The sequence below is a fragment of the Zophobas morio genome, unplaced genomic scaffold (genome assembly GCF_036711695.1).
Source record: "Zophobas morio isolate AGI-343-1 ecotype UQ-CSIRO unplaced genomic scaffold, CSIRO_AGI_Zmor_V1 ptg000046l, whole genome shotgun sequence".
NCBI classification, from domain to species: domain Eukaryota; kingdom Metazoa; phylum Arthropoda; class Insecta; order Coleoptera; family Tenebrionidae; genus Zophobas; species Zophobas morio.
In genome coordinates, this window is record NW_026972151.1 from 2,578,643 (window position 1) to 2,596,055 (window position 17,413).

The 17,413-nt window shown below is 35.6% G+C and overlaps 1 protein-coding gene across 3 annotated transcripts in view; it reads right to left on the bottom strand.

Annotated features, from left to right (window-relative positions):
• Positions 1-1,222: 1,222 nt before the first annotated feature.
• LOC135141967 (bicaudal D-related protein homolog) overlaps positions 1,223-17,413 on the bottom strand; it is a 57,602-nt gene continuing 41,411 nt past the window's right edge. The window contains exons 2-5 of one of the 3 annotated variants that reach the window (XM_064073592.1): positions 12,975-13,521; positions 8,053-8,372; positions 7,748-8,005; positions 1,223-1,783 (exon numbers count right to left, since the gene is read on the bottom strand). In XM_064073592.1, the coding sequence (XP_063929662.1) occupies positions 1,652-1,783; positions 7,748-8,005; positions 8,053-8,372; positions 12,975-13,521 (1,257 nt within the window). In that variant the 3' untranslated portion in view covers positions 1,223-1,651. Of the gene's footprint in view, positions 1,784-7,747; positions 8,006-8,052; positions 8,400-12,974; positions 13,522-17,413 lie in introns of all 3 variants that reach the window. The other 2 variants (XM_064073591.1, XM_064073590.1) reach the window with 2 other exon arrangements.

Below are 17,413 nucleotides of genomic sequence, written 5' to 3' on the forward strand. Positions count from 1 at the left end.
AAATAATTAACGTTTTCTATGAGCTCCACATATCAAGTTTTTTTTTTAATATATACTTATAACAATAAAGTGTATACTCGGATTTTTGGTATGTATGTGGTTTGGTTTGCCAATGGTGAGTTCATTTTCAAATATTTTAAAGTGGCATGGCATTTAGTAAAAAATTGTTTTAAAACATATCAGTAGTAAGTTCGGGTAATTAGTGCATATTTAATTGCTTTTTCATTAACAGCGCTGCAAATTAGCGAGGTCTTAATTACCAGCACTTTCACTTCCTAATTAGCAGTGCAGCAAATTAGCAAAATATCTTAATTAGCAGCGCTTTATTGATATGCATATATATTTAAATTGTAATTAATTAAATCCGCTATCAAATTAATAAAGCGCGGGTAATTAAGATAATTTGCTAATTTGCAGCGCTGATATAATTAGGAAGTGAAAGGGCTAGTAATTAAGGGTGAAAGCGCGAGTAATTAAGACCTCACTAATCAGCAGCGCTGGTAATTAAAAAGCAATTAAATATGCACTAATTACCCTACCTTACTACTCATGTCACTTTGGTAGTAGTATAAACCAGCGTCGTTATATCCCTCAACACTAAAAATTTTAACAAATTGGCGACGCATTTGGTACTTACTTTTAACGTCCTAACAAAAGTGTGAAAAGAGAAGACTGCGGAATTGTGTTGCTATCTCTAAACTCTCCAAAATATTTATTTGTAAATATTAACAATTTTTATCAACTTTAAAGATCAACAGAAAAAGGTTCTATTAAGTGCGTAGAGACTGTAAAAATAAAGACAAAGTATTCAGTTCTAACGCAGGCCAATATCGGTGAGGTATAGATTAGGAGGATTATCCTTTTTTACTTTTATTGAATGCATTTTTGTATTTATTTCCGTCACACAATTTCGTCTATTAATTGGTAATAACAACCTGTTTTATATCTTCATATTTAACTCATCAATCAAATTGTGTCCCCCTATTTCAAAAGGTCACGAGCCGCCACTTCTAATTTGTACAAAAAAGGTAAGTGAACGGCTTAACTACACGATTACATTGCAGTTTTCCCACTTAAAAACACAGTTTAACATTGATTTTTCCTTTGTATTCCTTTTACATGAAGCTTAAAATAATTATTGTGGTATTATCAGTGGATCCTTAATCTGTGAAGGGAAACTATAACCATAAGAATCAGTACGACGGAGCAATAAAACAACCCGTTGATAAAATAATCTATTTACATTTTACAAGATTCAAGGTAACAACATTAGTTAGCAAACGGACGGATTAAAGGCTATCAAGACCAAAATCGTGTTTTGGTAACTAAATTAATCCTAAAAACTCATACAAATAATTAAAAATTTCTATATAAGTAATTAGCTACATCATTAAAAAAATCTTAAATCACAGAACTGCATCCTTTTTATTACACATAGCCCCATCAGGGAGAGCTTGCAGTATCACTCTGCAAATCGACAGATCACAATAAAAAAAACTGTCACGTTCCGTAACATTTTAAAAGTACACACGAAAATCACGAAAGCAATCCAAAATAAAACGAAAATGTAAACTTGAGTGAAGTTACATAATAAATAATCTGATCTGTGCAAACTAAACTCCACAAAGTTCGCAATTTTTTTCATGATATGCTATCGGAGGAAGAAACCCAAAAGTCTTCTTCTAGGGGGCGCCACTGGCGTATCGACGATTTGCTTCATGGTCACCTCGTGGGACGTGAGCTTGTGCTTAAGTTGCTCATCCAGCAGCTCCTGCATGTCCATCTGGAAAAAAGTCGTTATTAGTTCAAGCTGAAGAGGGTAAACGATAATAAAAAAACTCTTGGGAGCCGTTATTCGTCGTTTTAACATACAAAATGGACTGGACGTATTTACAAATTAATTAGTACCTACAGTATAATTAAATACTAAATACTTAGGTATGTCAACAAATTAACAACTACTGCCATACCCTTCGACCGATGAGCAATAATTTATATAATTTGCTTGTGAGTATTTAAATTACGTCAAGATGTTCATAATTACTGTCAAAACAAGACTCGTAAATTTCAACGGAAATTTCATTTGAGCTAAAATTTAAAAGTTTTCGAGCTCATCGGGCGTAGGAAACATTATAAATCACATCAGAAAGCTCAAAAGTTATTTTTCTGAAGTTTTTGAACTAATTCCTTGAATCTGCAAACGCTAGAACGTGGAAACTATATGCAATCGTCTCCTTTTCGCGGATTTAATGGTTTCTGCATTTCGTAAGTGGGTCAAGACGTTCAGAATTGTAAAAAAAAGTTGAAATATAGCGCACAACTCATAAATAAAAAAAAAAGTTGAAATATGGCGCACAACTCATAAATTTGAACGAAAGAAGAAATTTTAAGATTTTCTGGATATTTTCGGAGCCGATGAGTGCAGGAAACGCTAGAAATTGCAAGAAAAAGCGTCAAAAGTTGCATTTCTGAAAATTTTGAACAAATACCCAGTTTGGGAAAAGAAATGTCATGCCACCACAAGCAATTCCTTTCGAAAGACAATAGCATTACCTATTTGGAAAAACAATGTAAGTTTCACTAAAATTTTTGTTGGACGCAGAATAATAACAGCAGATTTGTTTAAGTAAAATTATTACCGGAGTATTTTATTTAAAAAAATTGTGGCAATGAGATATTATATTATGTAATTCGATTATAAAGAAAAACATCCCCTCATCATTTGAAACTTCTGTAGAAGCTAAAAACTAAGTTTAATAACAAATTGAGTAACACACAAAAAATAGTTCAAAATTATTATCCCGATTACTGGCAATGCGCTGTTATTATCTTTTTTCTATTTATTGTTGCAGTAAATTTAGTGCCATCATTATCGTTTCCCAGAAATCAAACTAACCGTCATTTTTCACAGTACGCCAGATGCAATTTTTTCAAAATGATGATGCAGGATTTTAGAATGAAATAAGTCGTAACAATGTAGGCTTATTGAAAAATGAACCTGAAATAATCAAATTAAGCTTGTTAAAATCGTTTTATTTACACTAAGGAGTTAACTGTGAAGGTAAGGGAGGCGAAAACAAGGAAAGAAAGCAATAGAAAATAATGCAACAGAAGAAGAAGAGAAAAGAAGGTAATAAAACGGAAGGAAAGGGAAGGTAACAGAAAGAAAAGGAAGGGAAGGAGAAAATGATGACAAGGTTTCATAAAGTTTTCTTCGAAGAAATGACTAATGGGTGAATTTTCGATATTACCAAGGGAGTCCAAAAAGGGTGAATACGCAGGTCAAAAAGCAGGAAACCTAAACTGACCCTTAAAGATAATTCTGTTTGAAATTTAGAAAAACTACTAACATCTGGATTGTACAGCATATTTGGTACTGAAAAGAGAATCGGTTCTTGAAGCGGAATAATCAAGAATGTTTTGTTGACAAACGTTATGAAAAATGGAATCACTCCAAAAAAAAAGGGGAGTGTTTGAAAGAAGACGAAGAATAGTCTGGCAGAACTAATTTGTGTTAGAGTTTTAGTGAGAGAAGTGTTGTAATAAAAAGCAATTACTTTTAGGATTATATTGCTTAAACCAACCAAGCGAAGAGGAAGAGAAGCGAATAGGAGGAAAGGGAAAAGGAGCGAGAGGACGAGGGAAAGATGGAAGGGAAAGAAAAAGGGGAGAAGCGTAGAGCAGGAAATACAAGATAAAAAAAAAATAAAAGACGTGGGACTGGAAAATCGAAAGAAGAAGAGGTTGTAAAATCATTCTAAAAGAAAGGAAAGAAGCGGAAAAGGGAGGAAAAACGGAAAGTAAATGAAGCGAGAAAAACGGAAACGGAAGAAACGGAGAAGTGAGGAGAATAGAGAAAAGACAAGGGTGAAGGTAAGCGAAAAAAACTGTTGCTTCTCCGGTGGGAATTGTGGTTCGATTACCGCTTACCGGGCATGTGCCCTTACCATTAGACTACAGAGGAGCTTATCTTTCTCCGCTTACCAACGTGTTATTATGCCGACACAGGAATGTAAAGGACCCGGGGAGGACAGATAAAGGGAAAAGAGAAAATATATTTAGCGTAAAAGGAATGGAAGAAGGAGGGCAAAGCAAGGGATAGTAAGAGAAACGAAGTGAAGAAAAGAAGGGAAAAGGAAAGAAGAGCAGAGGGAGGAAAAAGCGGGAAAAGAAGTGAGATAAAAAGAAGGGTAGACAAAGGAAGACAAAAAGATGGAAAATCAAAAGGAGTTAGGACAGGAGGATAGGGTGGAAGAGCAAAGAACAAAGAAGGGAAGATAAGAGAAGGAAAAGGAAGAAAAGGGAAGTAAAGGGAAGCTACTGGAAGATAAGGGAAGAGAAATGAAGACAAGCGGATAGATAAGGAGGAAAGACAAGAGACGAGAAGGCACGAGATGAACATGCAAGAAAAGAGATGCTAAAGAAAGAAAGTGCGGTGATCGAATTTGAATTAAAATTTCGCCCTGAAAAAAACAGCGGCGCGAAATCGCATTAGAATAATCTGAATTTGAAAAAAAATTCAATCAAGAAAATCGTTAAACATAGGCAACCGTGTGCAAGTTTAGTTCTTTTCTGGTAGTTGGTAGCTCTTCTAGGGGAATTTCTGGGGAAGTATCTAGTAAAAGGGTAGGTAGAAGTTTACTTGTTTGGTCGAGGGTAGGAGATTGTCACTGTTGTTTTTGTTTTTGGTGAGTGAAGCATGCGGTAAGCAAGCTAGGTTAACTTTATTTGGTTTGGTAGTTAAAAAAAAGGAGGAAGCCTTTGGTTAACGAAAATTAATCGTAATAATGACGACGCCACAGTTTCCCCAACACGCGTAGCTAATTCTTGCGTGGTGTAAATTTGTTTTATTGTTTGTAAATTTACAATTCATGTTAGGATTTTAATCGTTAACTGGTTCTAACATAATTTAACAGTCAGGATTTTGTTCAGATACAGTATTTGCTAGAAGATTCCATGAAATTCACTTAGTCAGGACTCATCCTTTGTTTATCAAGTTATAAATAACTTTCTGGGTGCTTATACTTAAGTGTTACATTATAACACTTCTGAATTCCTCACATAAGATTGCTAATAGTTCATTTACGGCAGTTAAATTAACCTAACGTTGTCCCACTCTGGAAAAAGGACCGTGGAGTTGCAGTTATCATCGAGACATATTTTCTCGCGGTGCTGGATGCATTTTGTGTTTATTTATCATGTGATTGTTTGGGATAAGCTGGGGATGATCCACCATATAAACTCTAAAAGCTAATTGTTTTAAGTAACCAACCACTTGGATCATGGCATAATTTAATATGATGTGAATTCTTTGTTTGAATCGTTGATATAGTGTGACGTAATTTAACTTCGCGTAAATTCTTTGTTTAAATCTTTGATAAAGTGTGGCAAATCTTAAACTCATGTAATTTTGTTAGCTTTGCAATTTTTCACCTCATGCAATTTTTCTCTATCTCACAATTTTGCCTTAGTAATTTTCTTTGTTGTTTAATTGAAACTGAACGTAAATTTGCGTGCTCTGCAGTTTCTAACCTCACTTAACTTTTTATCTGCACAAATTTTACTTCACATCAGCTTGTTTTTTTTTTGTTTTATATAAAGCTTTGCTATTTCTTTTTCCATGTAAATATTTTGTTGATTAATGCTTCCATCATTTTCTGATGTATTTTAATTTCCGATAAGAATTCTTTGTTGTTTAAAATTTCACGAGTGTGTATGGCGAATTTAAATGTTGTTTTGTTGAAACCTTAACGCTTGTTCGGTTGTAATTTAATATTAGAGTCATTGAAAGTGAACATGTAAAAATGAGTTGAGGTAAATAACGCAATAACACGTGGCGGAAGCGGAGTACGCGGTTCCTGGTCGAGCTGACGGTCGCGACATCTGCCCAAAAGAAGCAGGTCTTGAATAGAAGTCGGGATGAGATGATAGTGTTGGCTTGTCCCAATAGCCGAGACCCAACCACGAGTTCGCGACCGTAACGGTCTGCTCGTCTAGGCACGTTTCTTCGTGATAGAGGGGTGCTGGGCGGCAGTGCTTGCCGATTGTATAGAATCACCGTCGTGGGTAGGAGAACAGGCCCAACCTGGAGCGCCAAACTCCGGTCGTGCTACAACCCCCTCTATGGGTAATTCTGCTATGCTCTAGAATCAAAATTGATGTTGTTCGGTCGCCATACTCTTATAGCGACCCTTTTGGAGTCATAAGCATTCACGAAGAGGCGTTCTGGTACTCAAGAATTTTTTTATTAAAATTTTGTTCTCTTGTTGACTGTCATAATTTAAATTTGCCGCCACACGTTCGTAATAACTTGTGTATTTGGATCCAGTTACTTTAATTCAGATTTTTCTTTGTTTTTCTTAAATTTGTGATATTCAAATATCAGCATTAATTCAGAACGTTTAATTTGATTTCATTCAAAGTTAGGCAAGTTTTTTTATAGCTGAGCGAGCATTAAGAGGTGTCTTCAACCGGCACAACTTAGTTGCATCTTTTTTTCTTTTTTTTTTGTGAGTGAAGGAATGATTTTGTGTTACCCATATATTTTGTGTTTTCTTTAGCGGTAATAATAGGGTTCCATTTTGTTAGACGATAACAGCCAAGGTAATTTTTTTTATTTTTTTTATTTTTCACGGGCTTACAATTTATTTGTCACATATCAATTTAAGGCAGGATGTTTGGGTTATCACAGAAGATAACAGAGGTGTAGGGAAGAAGATACTTGACGCTTGGAAAAATTTAAAGCAGTATTCGACTGAGGATGACGGATGGAGAAACTTTTAGAACGTTCTGTTCGAACAAATAACTGCAAGTCCAAAAAGGGTGAATACGGAGGTTTAAAAAAGAAATAAAACCGGAAGTGACACTTAAAAATAATACTAAGTATTTGAAACCTAAAAAAAATATTAAGATTTGGACTATTGGTACTGAAGAGAGAATCAAGTTGATAAAAATATATGCAATATTTTACTTTAGAAAAATATTACCGGTATAGTAGAGAACAATTTCATCAAATAAAATGTCAAAGAAAGGTATTAAATTGAGTCCATCGGTGAGTACGAACAAATCACTATAAAGTAGTGAACCTCTATTTGAAAATAAATTGTGAGGAAAATTACAGTGAAGTTAGAAAGCACATACAGTGAAATGAAAAATAAGGGTCGAATAGAAAATCTGACGAAAAAAATGATCGAATATAGACAAAACTAATTATAGAATAACGTGCAGTTTACTAAGTAGTATTTACATAGTACTGCATTATGTATCTAACCAAGGTTAACGAGTGCCCTTAGTTTTTGCGTAATAGGAGTAAAATACAATGAACAACTAGACACTTTTTGACACTGATTTTTAGACGAATTTTAAATTTATTTTGCAACTCTGACTAAAAGCAAATTTCAGTTTTTATGTACAAACATATGTAATACACATCGTAAAACCCAAAACCCTCTAAAAAGAGGCAAGCAAAATCGTAAAATCTCTTACAGTATAATACAAGTGATTATAAAAACTCGCACATCAAGTCGATTTTGAAATCTCGTGAATTTTCATGAATTTTGTCTCATTGCCTGTCAATTATAATCTAACTTTCTTAAGTGTGACAATTTGATTGCAATTAGCACACGTTATATTCACACAATAATCTTACTTATATATGTTACTTTTAGATTATAATACATTGTTTGATGAAATGGGGAAGCGGAAAATTCTTATTAAACATGCAGTAACATAAATTTTTCTATCATACCTGCCACTGATCCAGCTGCTGGCTCAGCTCCACCTTCTGCTGGATCGCTTCTAGCAGCTGGCTGTTCGCCTGCATCAACTCGACTCTCGTCTTCGCCAGTTCAACCTCCGCCTTCGTCTTCCTCTGTATGGCTACATCCCTATCCTCTCTCGCCCTCAGTACCACATCTTCTTGGGCCAAAGAAGAATTCGAGGCGTCGTTCCTCGCTCGATCTCTCTCTTCGATAACAGCCTGAAGTTCTACTTCACAAACTGAAACCTACAACCACCGTTTAGACGCCGCATGGTCCTCAACCCCATACTCACTTTACTACTCAGTTCCATGAGTTTCTCGGATCGCCGCTGCAGTTCGGAATCGCGGTCTTGGATTTCCCTTCGGGCTTGCTCCAGCCGCTCAAGCAGTCTGACGACGTCCGTGTCGAGAACTAAACCGACTAGCTCTTGGGCAACTTCGCTGAGAAGTCCTGCGGAAAATTGGGCATTTTCTTCGAACGATGTCGTAGAACAGTCGGAATGCAAACCGCTGTCATCGTCGTTGTGCGATTTCAGTTGCTGGACCAGGGATCGCAGCTGCCGGTAAACGGACATGCATTCTTGAGAAAGCGTGGGTTCGCTGATATCCATTTCTGCTAAGAGAGATCGTTGTTCACCGGCTGTCGTAATAATACACAAACGGTTAGTTTATGTTAGTAGAACTGGGTTTTGTTAGTAGGTGGTGAACACATTGTTAGAGAGCTAAGACAATATACAATATGGCAGTTATGTTATTGTGTACAATGTACACAATAACATGATGATGTCGCAGACGGAGGTACTCCCAAGGGACTGTCTGCGTCGCTTCTCATTCAAACACATACGTACACTTCATATATATTATTTACACTGAAAAACGGCAGAATTTTCAAGTTCAAACCCACAAACTCATGAATTGTCACATTTTCAAATTGATTTGTTACAAAATCGTAGCTAAGATAGATCATACAAATATAAACTGTTAAAAAAAACACCGGAATTTTGGTACATGACTTTTGAAGTCTCCTGCGTGTTTTTTAGCAAAAATTATTGAAGAATTCAAATATCACTAAATTTGGGATATATACATTTAATCAGGTGTTAGCTGGATTGGTTTAAGTATAGTTTTTGCCATTTATATTGAAACGCCACTGGTTGTTCGTACATTTGGCAACGTTTATATTCAGACAATTTTGTAACTAAAACCCGTGCTCAATCAACCGAAAGCTGTTACCAATTATTGCTAAATTTTAAGCAAAATCAACAGGTGGTGTTTCAACAGAAATAAGAAAGACAATATAATTTCATTATGCTAGTGTAGATGTATTTACATATATACCAAATAAACTTCATTTTAATTTTTTACAAAAAATATATGAATTTGACATTTAAAATCAAGAACCGTAACGCTTTTGACTCTATTTTTGTATACTTTTCTGTAAAATTGGATTTTCCTTCATATTGCCACCTCCGTTCTTGAGGATCAAAATCGAAATTTACCTCGAACCGTTGTTGATCAGAAATATTTTGTCTTGTCTTTGAGTGCATTTGTTAATATTAGTGTGCCGTAAATTGAAACACAACCTGTTTTCAGTTAGAAAGGATATGGCCTGTGGCAAGGAAGTCCAGGACAAATTCACTGACCCAATGTGAGACCAGCGCATTTGTCCAAATATATTTGAGACGCCTATGACACCTATGACTTCTAACAGAATGGAAAGAATGGAAATGGAATAGTCAATAATGTTCTAGTGACAAACATCTTGAAAAATGGAAGGCAGTATTTGAAATAAAGCTAAAGGTGAAGAGTACTCTTGTAGAGGTAGTTTGTTGTATTTTTGTTAGAAAACTTTGTAATAAAAGGAAAGAGGAGAGAAGTCTAGAAGAGGAGAAGGGAAAATGAGAGAACGAAACAGGAGGGAAATGAAAACGAAAGGAGGAAAAAGGGGGAAAGGCTGGAAGCGGAAAGCATTAGCAGTTAAGGAACGAAGAGATAGGGAAGAGGAAGAAAGAGGGAAGGAGGGGGGTTAAGAGTGGGGAAGTTAAGGGAAGAAAAGAAGGATAAGTATAGGGAAAGGAGAAGCCAATGGAGTAAAAGGAAAGAATAGGGAAGGTGATAAATGTGAAGGAAACATAATGAAATAGAATAGAACTCAATGGAACAGAAAAAAGCAAGGTACTGACAGAGAAGCAAGCAAACGAAAGACAATGAATGCAAAGGAAGGGACGGAAAGCAAGCGAAAGTGTGGGAAGAGAAGGCAACAGAGGAACAGTGGGGATGGAAAGAAAAGAAAAATTGCAAGAGAAAGCACACGCAGAAAATGGAATGGAATGGGAAAGGAGGGAAGACGAGATAAGGAAAAGAAAAGGAGGGAATGGAAATGCGGGAAGGGGAAAGGAGAGAAGTGAAGGGAGAGACAAAGAATGGATAAAGAAAGAAAAGCGAAAGAAAAGCAAGCGAGGGAAGGGAACAAGGAAAAAAGGAAAGATGGAAGGAGAGAAAGAGGAAAGGATCTGGAGATAAGGGACGAAGAGGTAGGGAATAGAAGAGAAGCAAATGGAAGAGAAGAAAAGAGAAGCAAAAAGATGAGACAAGGAGGCAAGATAAGAAAACAGAACTAGAGTCAACGAAACAGAAAAAAGCAAAGGGATGAACAGGGAAGCATTCGAAGAATGGAAGTAAAGCAAGTGAAAGGGAGGGAAGCGGAGTTAAGAAAAGAACAGCAGGAAAAGAAAGAGATGAGAAATTGCAACAGAAGACACAGGAAGAAAAGAGAAACGAATCGAAAAAACTAGAGGGAGAAAAGGAAAAGAGGACGGAAAGGAAGGGAAAAGGAAAGAAAAGAAAAGAAGGGGAAAGGAGGAAAGGGGAAAGGAGGAAAGGCGAAAGGAGGAAAGGGGAAAGAAGAGACGGGACAAAGAACTTTTTGGAAGAGGAAGGAATCAGGAGGTAACGGAGGATAGGAGATGAGAAGGCAAGCTACGGAAATGAAACGAAAATCAACGGAACAAATAAAAAACAAAGAGATGGACAAACAAACGAAGGAAAGAAATGGATGGAAGGGAAAGTAAATGAAAGGTGGAAAGAAAAGAGAAAAACAGCGAGCAAAGAAAGAGAATTGAAATTGCAAGAGAAGGCAGCAGAAGAATAATGAAGGGAAGAGAATGGAAGAAGAGGAAGAGAAATGGAGGGAATGGAAAAGGTAGGAAGGGGAAAGGAGAGAAGTGATTGGAGAGGCCAAGAAGGGAAGAAAAAAGAACGACAAAAGAAAGAAAAGCAAAAGAAAATCAAGAGAGGGACGGAAACAGAAAGGGAAGGAAAAGAAGAGGTAAAAAGAGAACCGGGGAGAAGGGAACCGGGCAGAAAGAAAAGAAGGGAAAAGAGAAAGAGGAAAGGTTGGCAGAGAAAAGGATCAGGAGATAAGGGACGAAGAGGTAGGAAATAGAAGAAAATGAAAAAAAGGGAAGCGAAGAGTAGGAAAGATAAGAGAAACAAATGGAGATAAGGGTAGGGAAGAAAGGAAAGGAGAAGAAAAGAAAAGAAGGGGCAATGAGCAAAGAAGGAAAGGAATGGAAAGAAGGGAAAGGATAAAGAACAATTTGGAAGAGGATGGAATCAGGAGGTAACGGGGGAACAGGTAGTGAAGAGGAAGAAAGGGAAAAGGGGAGAAACAAACAGCAGGGAAGATAAGAGAAAAACAGCAGACAAAGAAAGAGAATTGAAATTGCAAAAGAAGGCAACGGAAGAATAATGACGGGAAGAGGAAAGTAGGGACGTGAAGAGAGGAAAACATAGAAGATAAAGAATGAAAAAAAAAGAAAGAAAAGTAAAAAAAAGATAAATGGAACTTAGAAGGCGAACAAGACAGGAGGAAAGAGAAATAAATGGAAAAAGAGAGGGAAGCGAAGAGTATGAAAAACAAGGGAAGATAAGGGAAGACAAGAAAAGTAAATGGATGATAAGGGTAGAGAAAGGAAGATAAATGGATTTAGAGGAAGAAAAGATAAGGGAAGACAGGAGACGAGAAGATAAGATAGGAGAAAGCAAAAGAAGAACATAAAATAAAAAAAATGTAACAGAGGGGAAGAGAAGGAGATAATTGTTACAATATAAGTTGAGAAAAATTCAAAATAACATTCGATTAAAGATGTGGATAGAGCAGGTTTTAGAAGGTTCTCTTCAAATAAAAATCTAGAAATCCTGTAGTATTTTATTTAAAAAGAACATTACCCTGACAGCAGAAGGTAACTCCATCACCAAATGTAATGTCAAAGAAACAGAGTTCTGGGATATTCCATCTGTGGAGCGAATACGAAAAATTCGCTATGAAGTGAAGTCTCTAATTAGAACGAAGTTGCAAATGAGTAGATGGCTGAAAGAATCAGAAGACATGGGAAAAGAAAATGAGAATGAAAGAACAGATAAAAGAGGGATACAGTCAAAAAAAATGAGTCGAATAAAAACAATAATATAAAACTAGACCGAAAGACATAAAGCCAAACTAAAAAGCGAGTCATAGGTTCCCAGGTAAGAAATGTTTTCAAATTTTTGGAGACTTGATTTAAAATCCAGCAAGTGAAATTCTTCAGCGAAAATGAAGATGAAGCTACTATCAACTATCGGCAAAAGTAGATAACTGTCAATTGGTAGAGGTGTAGAAGTAAAGTTCTCAATATTTCAACTGGACATCTGAGGTAAAAAACAAAAATGGATAGTTGGCGTCTGTTTGCGGTATGGAAATGATCATACAACGTGGACAATAAAAAGTAGAAGACACAATAGAAGCGACCAAATAAAAAAAACGGGAGGACGGAAATCAGAGTTGGTTTATGGCTTGGATAAGGAACATCCTTTAAGGCCATAATAAACATTACAAAAAAATTGAAGCGATTCAATTCAAAGTATTTCGTAGCCACATGTTTGCTAATCAGCAGTGTTTTATTACTTACAATTTTTTTATAACAACTACGCTCACGAATAAATATCTGAAGTCGTGTCTAGACCTTACCACGTAACACTTACCCCACCTCAACATCACATGTTATCAACACAATAAATACAAAATTATTAAGCGACTACACTAGAAGCGACTTCTATTACAACAAGGCTTGACTCTGCGTATACCTCGTGGTCTTCATTTACACAACTTAATCATACCTTCTCTCATCACAAGACAATTCAGGCCAAACTAACAACACATCCCCACTCCGCTTACCATTCAGTCTATCCTCTACAGACAGCTTCTCCTGCGGCAACGAATAATCCTTCAACGAGTGCTGGTACCTTAAATCCTGCTCCCGGGCGTGCCTTTCCAAAAGGAGGATCCTATCAGAAGCTTCCTCTAACGCGTTTGCCAAACTATCCCGCTCCGCTGCCGCCAGATGCAGTCTCCTTTCCAACTCCTTGTTCTTTTCCGACACTAAATCTAACTCGTCCCTTAACCCCTCCACACTGTTCATATGCTCGTGCAAGTTCGTTTTGCCTAAAGAACACTCTTCTTTCAAACACTCGATTTGTTGTTGTAACTGTGATTCGACGGTGGCGGCTTCTTTCAGCTGAACGGTTAAACGCGCGTTTTGGGCGTTTAGTTCGGCAACTAAGGTGCTTTTTTCTCGGTCCCATTGTTTTAATATGGATTCTTTCGACGCTAGTTTATTCGATAGTTCGGTTATATCATTTTGTAATTCGAGGATTCGTCCTTCAAATTCTGATTCTTTGTTGGCGAGTTTACGTTTGAGGAGGTGGCGGTCTTGTTCGACGGCCTGGAACAAGACGAGGGGTAGTTTTAAAGGATTTAGCATAATTGTTTTGGAATTGTTTAGCATACTATTGTCGCAAATGTAGGTATCGTATTGTAGGCGATTTGATAAGACAACCGAAACAAAAAATGTAAATAGGTACTCTATCCTTTCGCAAAACATTTGGAATATGTTTAAATATGTTCACCGTTCAGATTCTGCGATGACAAGATCTACGATTTAATAAGATCAAGTTATCTTGGCAATTTATAGTATGTTTGTAAATGATAAACGATTTGTTTCTAGGATAAACTAAAAACTTATGTACTTAATGGCTGTAAAAATGTTAAAGCAATGCTTTAATATTTTTCTTTGATATTTCATAACTAGAAACGGGCTCAAATGATTTTTTCGAGGTTATACGAAAATCTGCCGCCACAAAAGCAAAACAAACAAAGTTGTGAACTTTGTAAACTATACTTTTGTAACATTATATCTTAAGTAATTACTAATCGATAGTGTCTATGTAGGTAAGCGGAGAAAAATGTTGTTACCTCGGTGGGAATTGGAGCCACGCCTCTCGCATTCCGGGCAAGCATCCAGACCACTAGACCACAAGGCGACTTATCTTTTCTCCGCTTACCAACGTGATATTGTGCCGCCAGAGTCTATATAGTTAAAATTATTATTTATTTTTCACTTCCTGGCTATAAGCTAGGGAAGTATTACAACGGGGCAGAAAATTTTGGACGACATTTTTCTGTCATTTTGAAAATTTTGAAACAGTTTATTCCTTATTGTCACTTTGACATTAGAAGTTTAAAAAAATTGTCATCATGCTTGTAGTGTCAAAAAAGATAAAACTAAAAAATATGGTAACAATACTTAAAGAGCATTGTACACTTTATGACAGTGGAGTGACACTGATCGTTGTGCATTATTATTGATGCAACAAGCTGTTATTTGTCATTAATAGATAAAACAAAACCACCAAAAGAAGAATCCATTAAAGCATAACCAACTAAACACTAGAGAAGATGTTCAAAATTCCTGTCTTTTGCATATAACTAACCTCGTAATGTTTCCAAATTTTGATCATTTTTTCTAAAAGTTGTTCATCAGTACTTGCCAAGATAAAACTGAATTTGGCAAATACATACCCTCTACGAAAAGAGACGGTGTGTGGGTGGGGCTAGTAGCTGCTAAGATAAGACTGATTTTGGCAAATGACATACCCTCTAAGAAAAGAAAGGGTGGGTGGGCGGGGCTAGTAACTGCAAAATAAGACTGATTTTGGCAAATGTTGATACCCTGTAAGAGAAGAGAGGGTGGGTGGGCGGGGCTAGTACCTGCTAAGATAAAACTGATAAGAAATTGTTTTACTATTTTTCCCAGTCTCATCAGTTGATTGTTAAGAGGGTAGCATCCGCCATTTTCCAGACACCCGGTATATCCTTAATGGATTCATAGTCATCCACGTGGAATTGCTTTTAAATACATATAGGATGCTGGGGTGTATAAAAATATTACAATAATAACCAATTGAAAAAGTTTATATTTTAACTTTCCATAAAACTCATCAATCAACTTTAAATAAAAAAAAAAACGCGATAGGCTGAAAAGGACGTTTCTTGCCAACAAAATAAACATCTATGTCAAGATACGAAAAAAAAAATCTAATAGGAAAGTGATTTATGTTGTTTAATGCGGAATTTTAATAGATATTATAACCAAGGTGTTCTGCCGTTTTTAATCGAGAATTGATGTATTTAATTTTAAAACCGTATGAAAAAGTAAAATAAACTAAATACTCTAACTGAGGATAATGACAATCTTAGTAATTCAGCAAACAATAATTCAATTAGAAATTTTAGTACTAATTATTTCGCGTAAAAACGATATTCACAAATATAGTAATAATAGTAACAATATAAATAACAATATAATAATAATCTAAACCTTTTACGAAAATTTCTTTTGTAACTTAGTAAAAATTCACGTAAAGTACCATCTGTCCGTTTCAGTTGTATCTCATAAAATTTTATAAAATGTTTTCGCCGGTGGGGTCAGGGGGACAATGTAGAATATATTTAAAGCACATAACTAACGGGATAAAATGTTCTTCAGCACTAGGTAACAGCAATTTGAAGCTCTGTGTTTATTTATGTTTATACATCGAAACAATGTCACGTAGAAATTAGGTTGATTTGAATGAGTTTGTCTTCTCAAGACAGAGGACTAATATTATTAATTAAGCCACAATCGAACAAAATGTTCTGAATATTATAATTCTTATTTTATCATAGTTATATAAAGACGTGCGTATTCTTCACATTTTCGAGAAAATAGGGTGACTTGTTCTTACTTTGATCAATAAAAAATTTGTGATGATAGGATTTAATCATCTACATGATATAGATACAAAATTTGACAACAATTGGAAGCAGCTTCGGAGATTACGAGTTTAATAAAAGTGGATATAGACACCAGACAGACAGACAGATGGAAACTGGAGAGGTCTCATGAAACGTCGAGAAAACATAAAAGTGGCCATTCGTCTGATGAACTTGATTACTAACTATACTTCCTTAGCTTAAGCTCGGGTAGTAAAAATGAATCGCATTCGACGCTACGGTCCTCAACAAGTGTAATTAATGTAAGATCGGTTTATTAATGATTTCTAATCTGAAATTTGTAGTAAAAATTTAACTATTTCATAAAGACCTGTAATTCTTCTTGTTTTTAGTTCAGAGTTTATGTTAAGATTTTTAAATGTTCATGGTTCTAAGACAATTTTACAACGATCATGAAGATGCTCATATAAAATCGTGTATCGGAAATTCAATTATTCAGGTTTGACCTATTTTTTAATGATTTGTCTAAAAGTTCTGGATATTTTTACTTAAGTTATTACATTATTCACACCATATGATTTAAACTAATCTTAAGTCCTGAAAGTCATCAACAGTTAAATTAATGTCATAAATTCGAAATGTGAGGTGGAGTTTATGTTTATTTTAATGTGTTATTTCCTTACATCTGAATTATTTTCTGTCAGCTTGAATTTGAACATTTATTCTCGATTAATATTTTTCACTGTATTTACTTTGTAACTGTGTGTTTATTTCATGTGTGCTTTGTTTTATGTGTTTTATGTTCAATTTGATTGAGTCAATAAGTGCTCATTCACAATGGCAATAAAGCGTAAGGATGTCCTAAGCATTATGCTCATTGTGAACGAATAGAAGCATAGCGCACTAAACATAAATGCTTCTGCATTAATGCTTATGACATCCTTATGTTTTATGTCCATTGTGAATGAGCACTAACTTGAATTAACTTGTAATTATAATACTCACTTTGTTATAGTCAAAATTCGGCACTTCAACTCAAATTTAGAGACCTTGTGTCCTCGTCGTTCTCACGTGAATGTTTATTAGCAACACATGGGTATACTATGTTACCATTAGACAATAAAAATACAATCTTCATGCATTAAATTCAATTAGAAATGTCCGCACAATATAACCTACTTTCAGATTCGCTTTGTAGGAGTTAGAAACGGACTTCAACTTCCATAATGGAATTAGAAGCACATTTTACGGTCTTTTATCCACAGTGAAAAAACCTCTAGATGCACGTGACAAAATATTAGTGTGCAAGACTTGGGAACACTTCAACAGGCGTGAAAATAAGTAAATTTTTTCACTAAACTTACACAAAATTCTTGCAAATGTACAGCTATTCAAATCTGCGGAAGCAGAACCACTGTTGCAGTAAGCTTGGATTTCCTCGATTAGCAAAGTAATAAAGGCGTAACAGAAATTTGCTGGATAAAAAGTTTAAAATTTGTTTGAATTTGCTTTTGTAAGACAAAACTGTTATTTCTATTGGCATTTGGTACAGTACAAAGTAA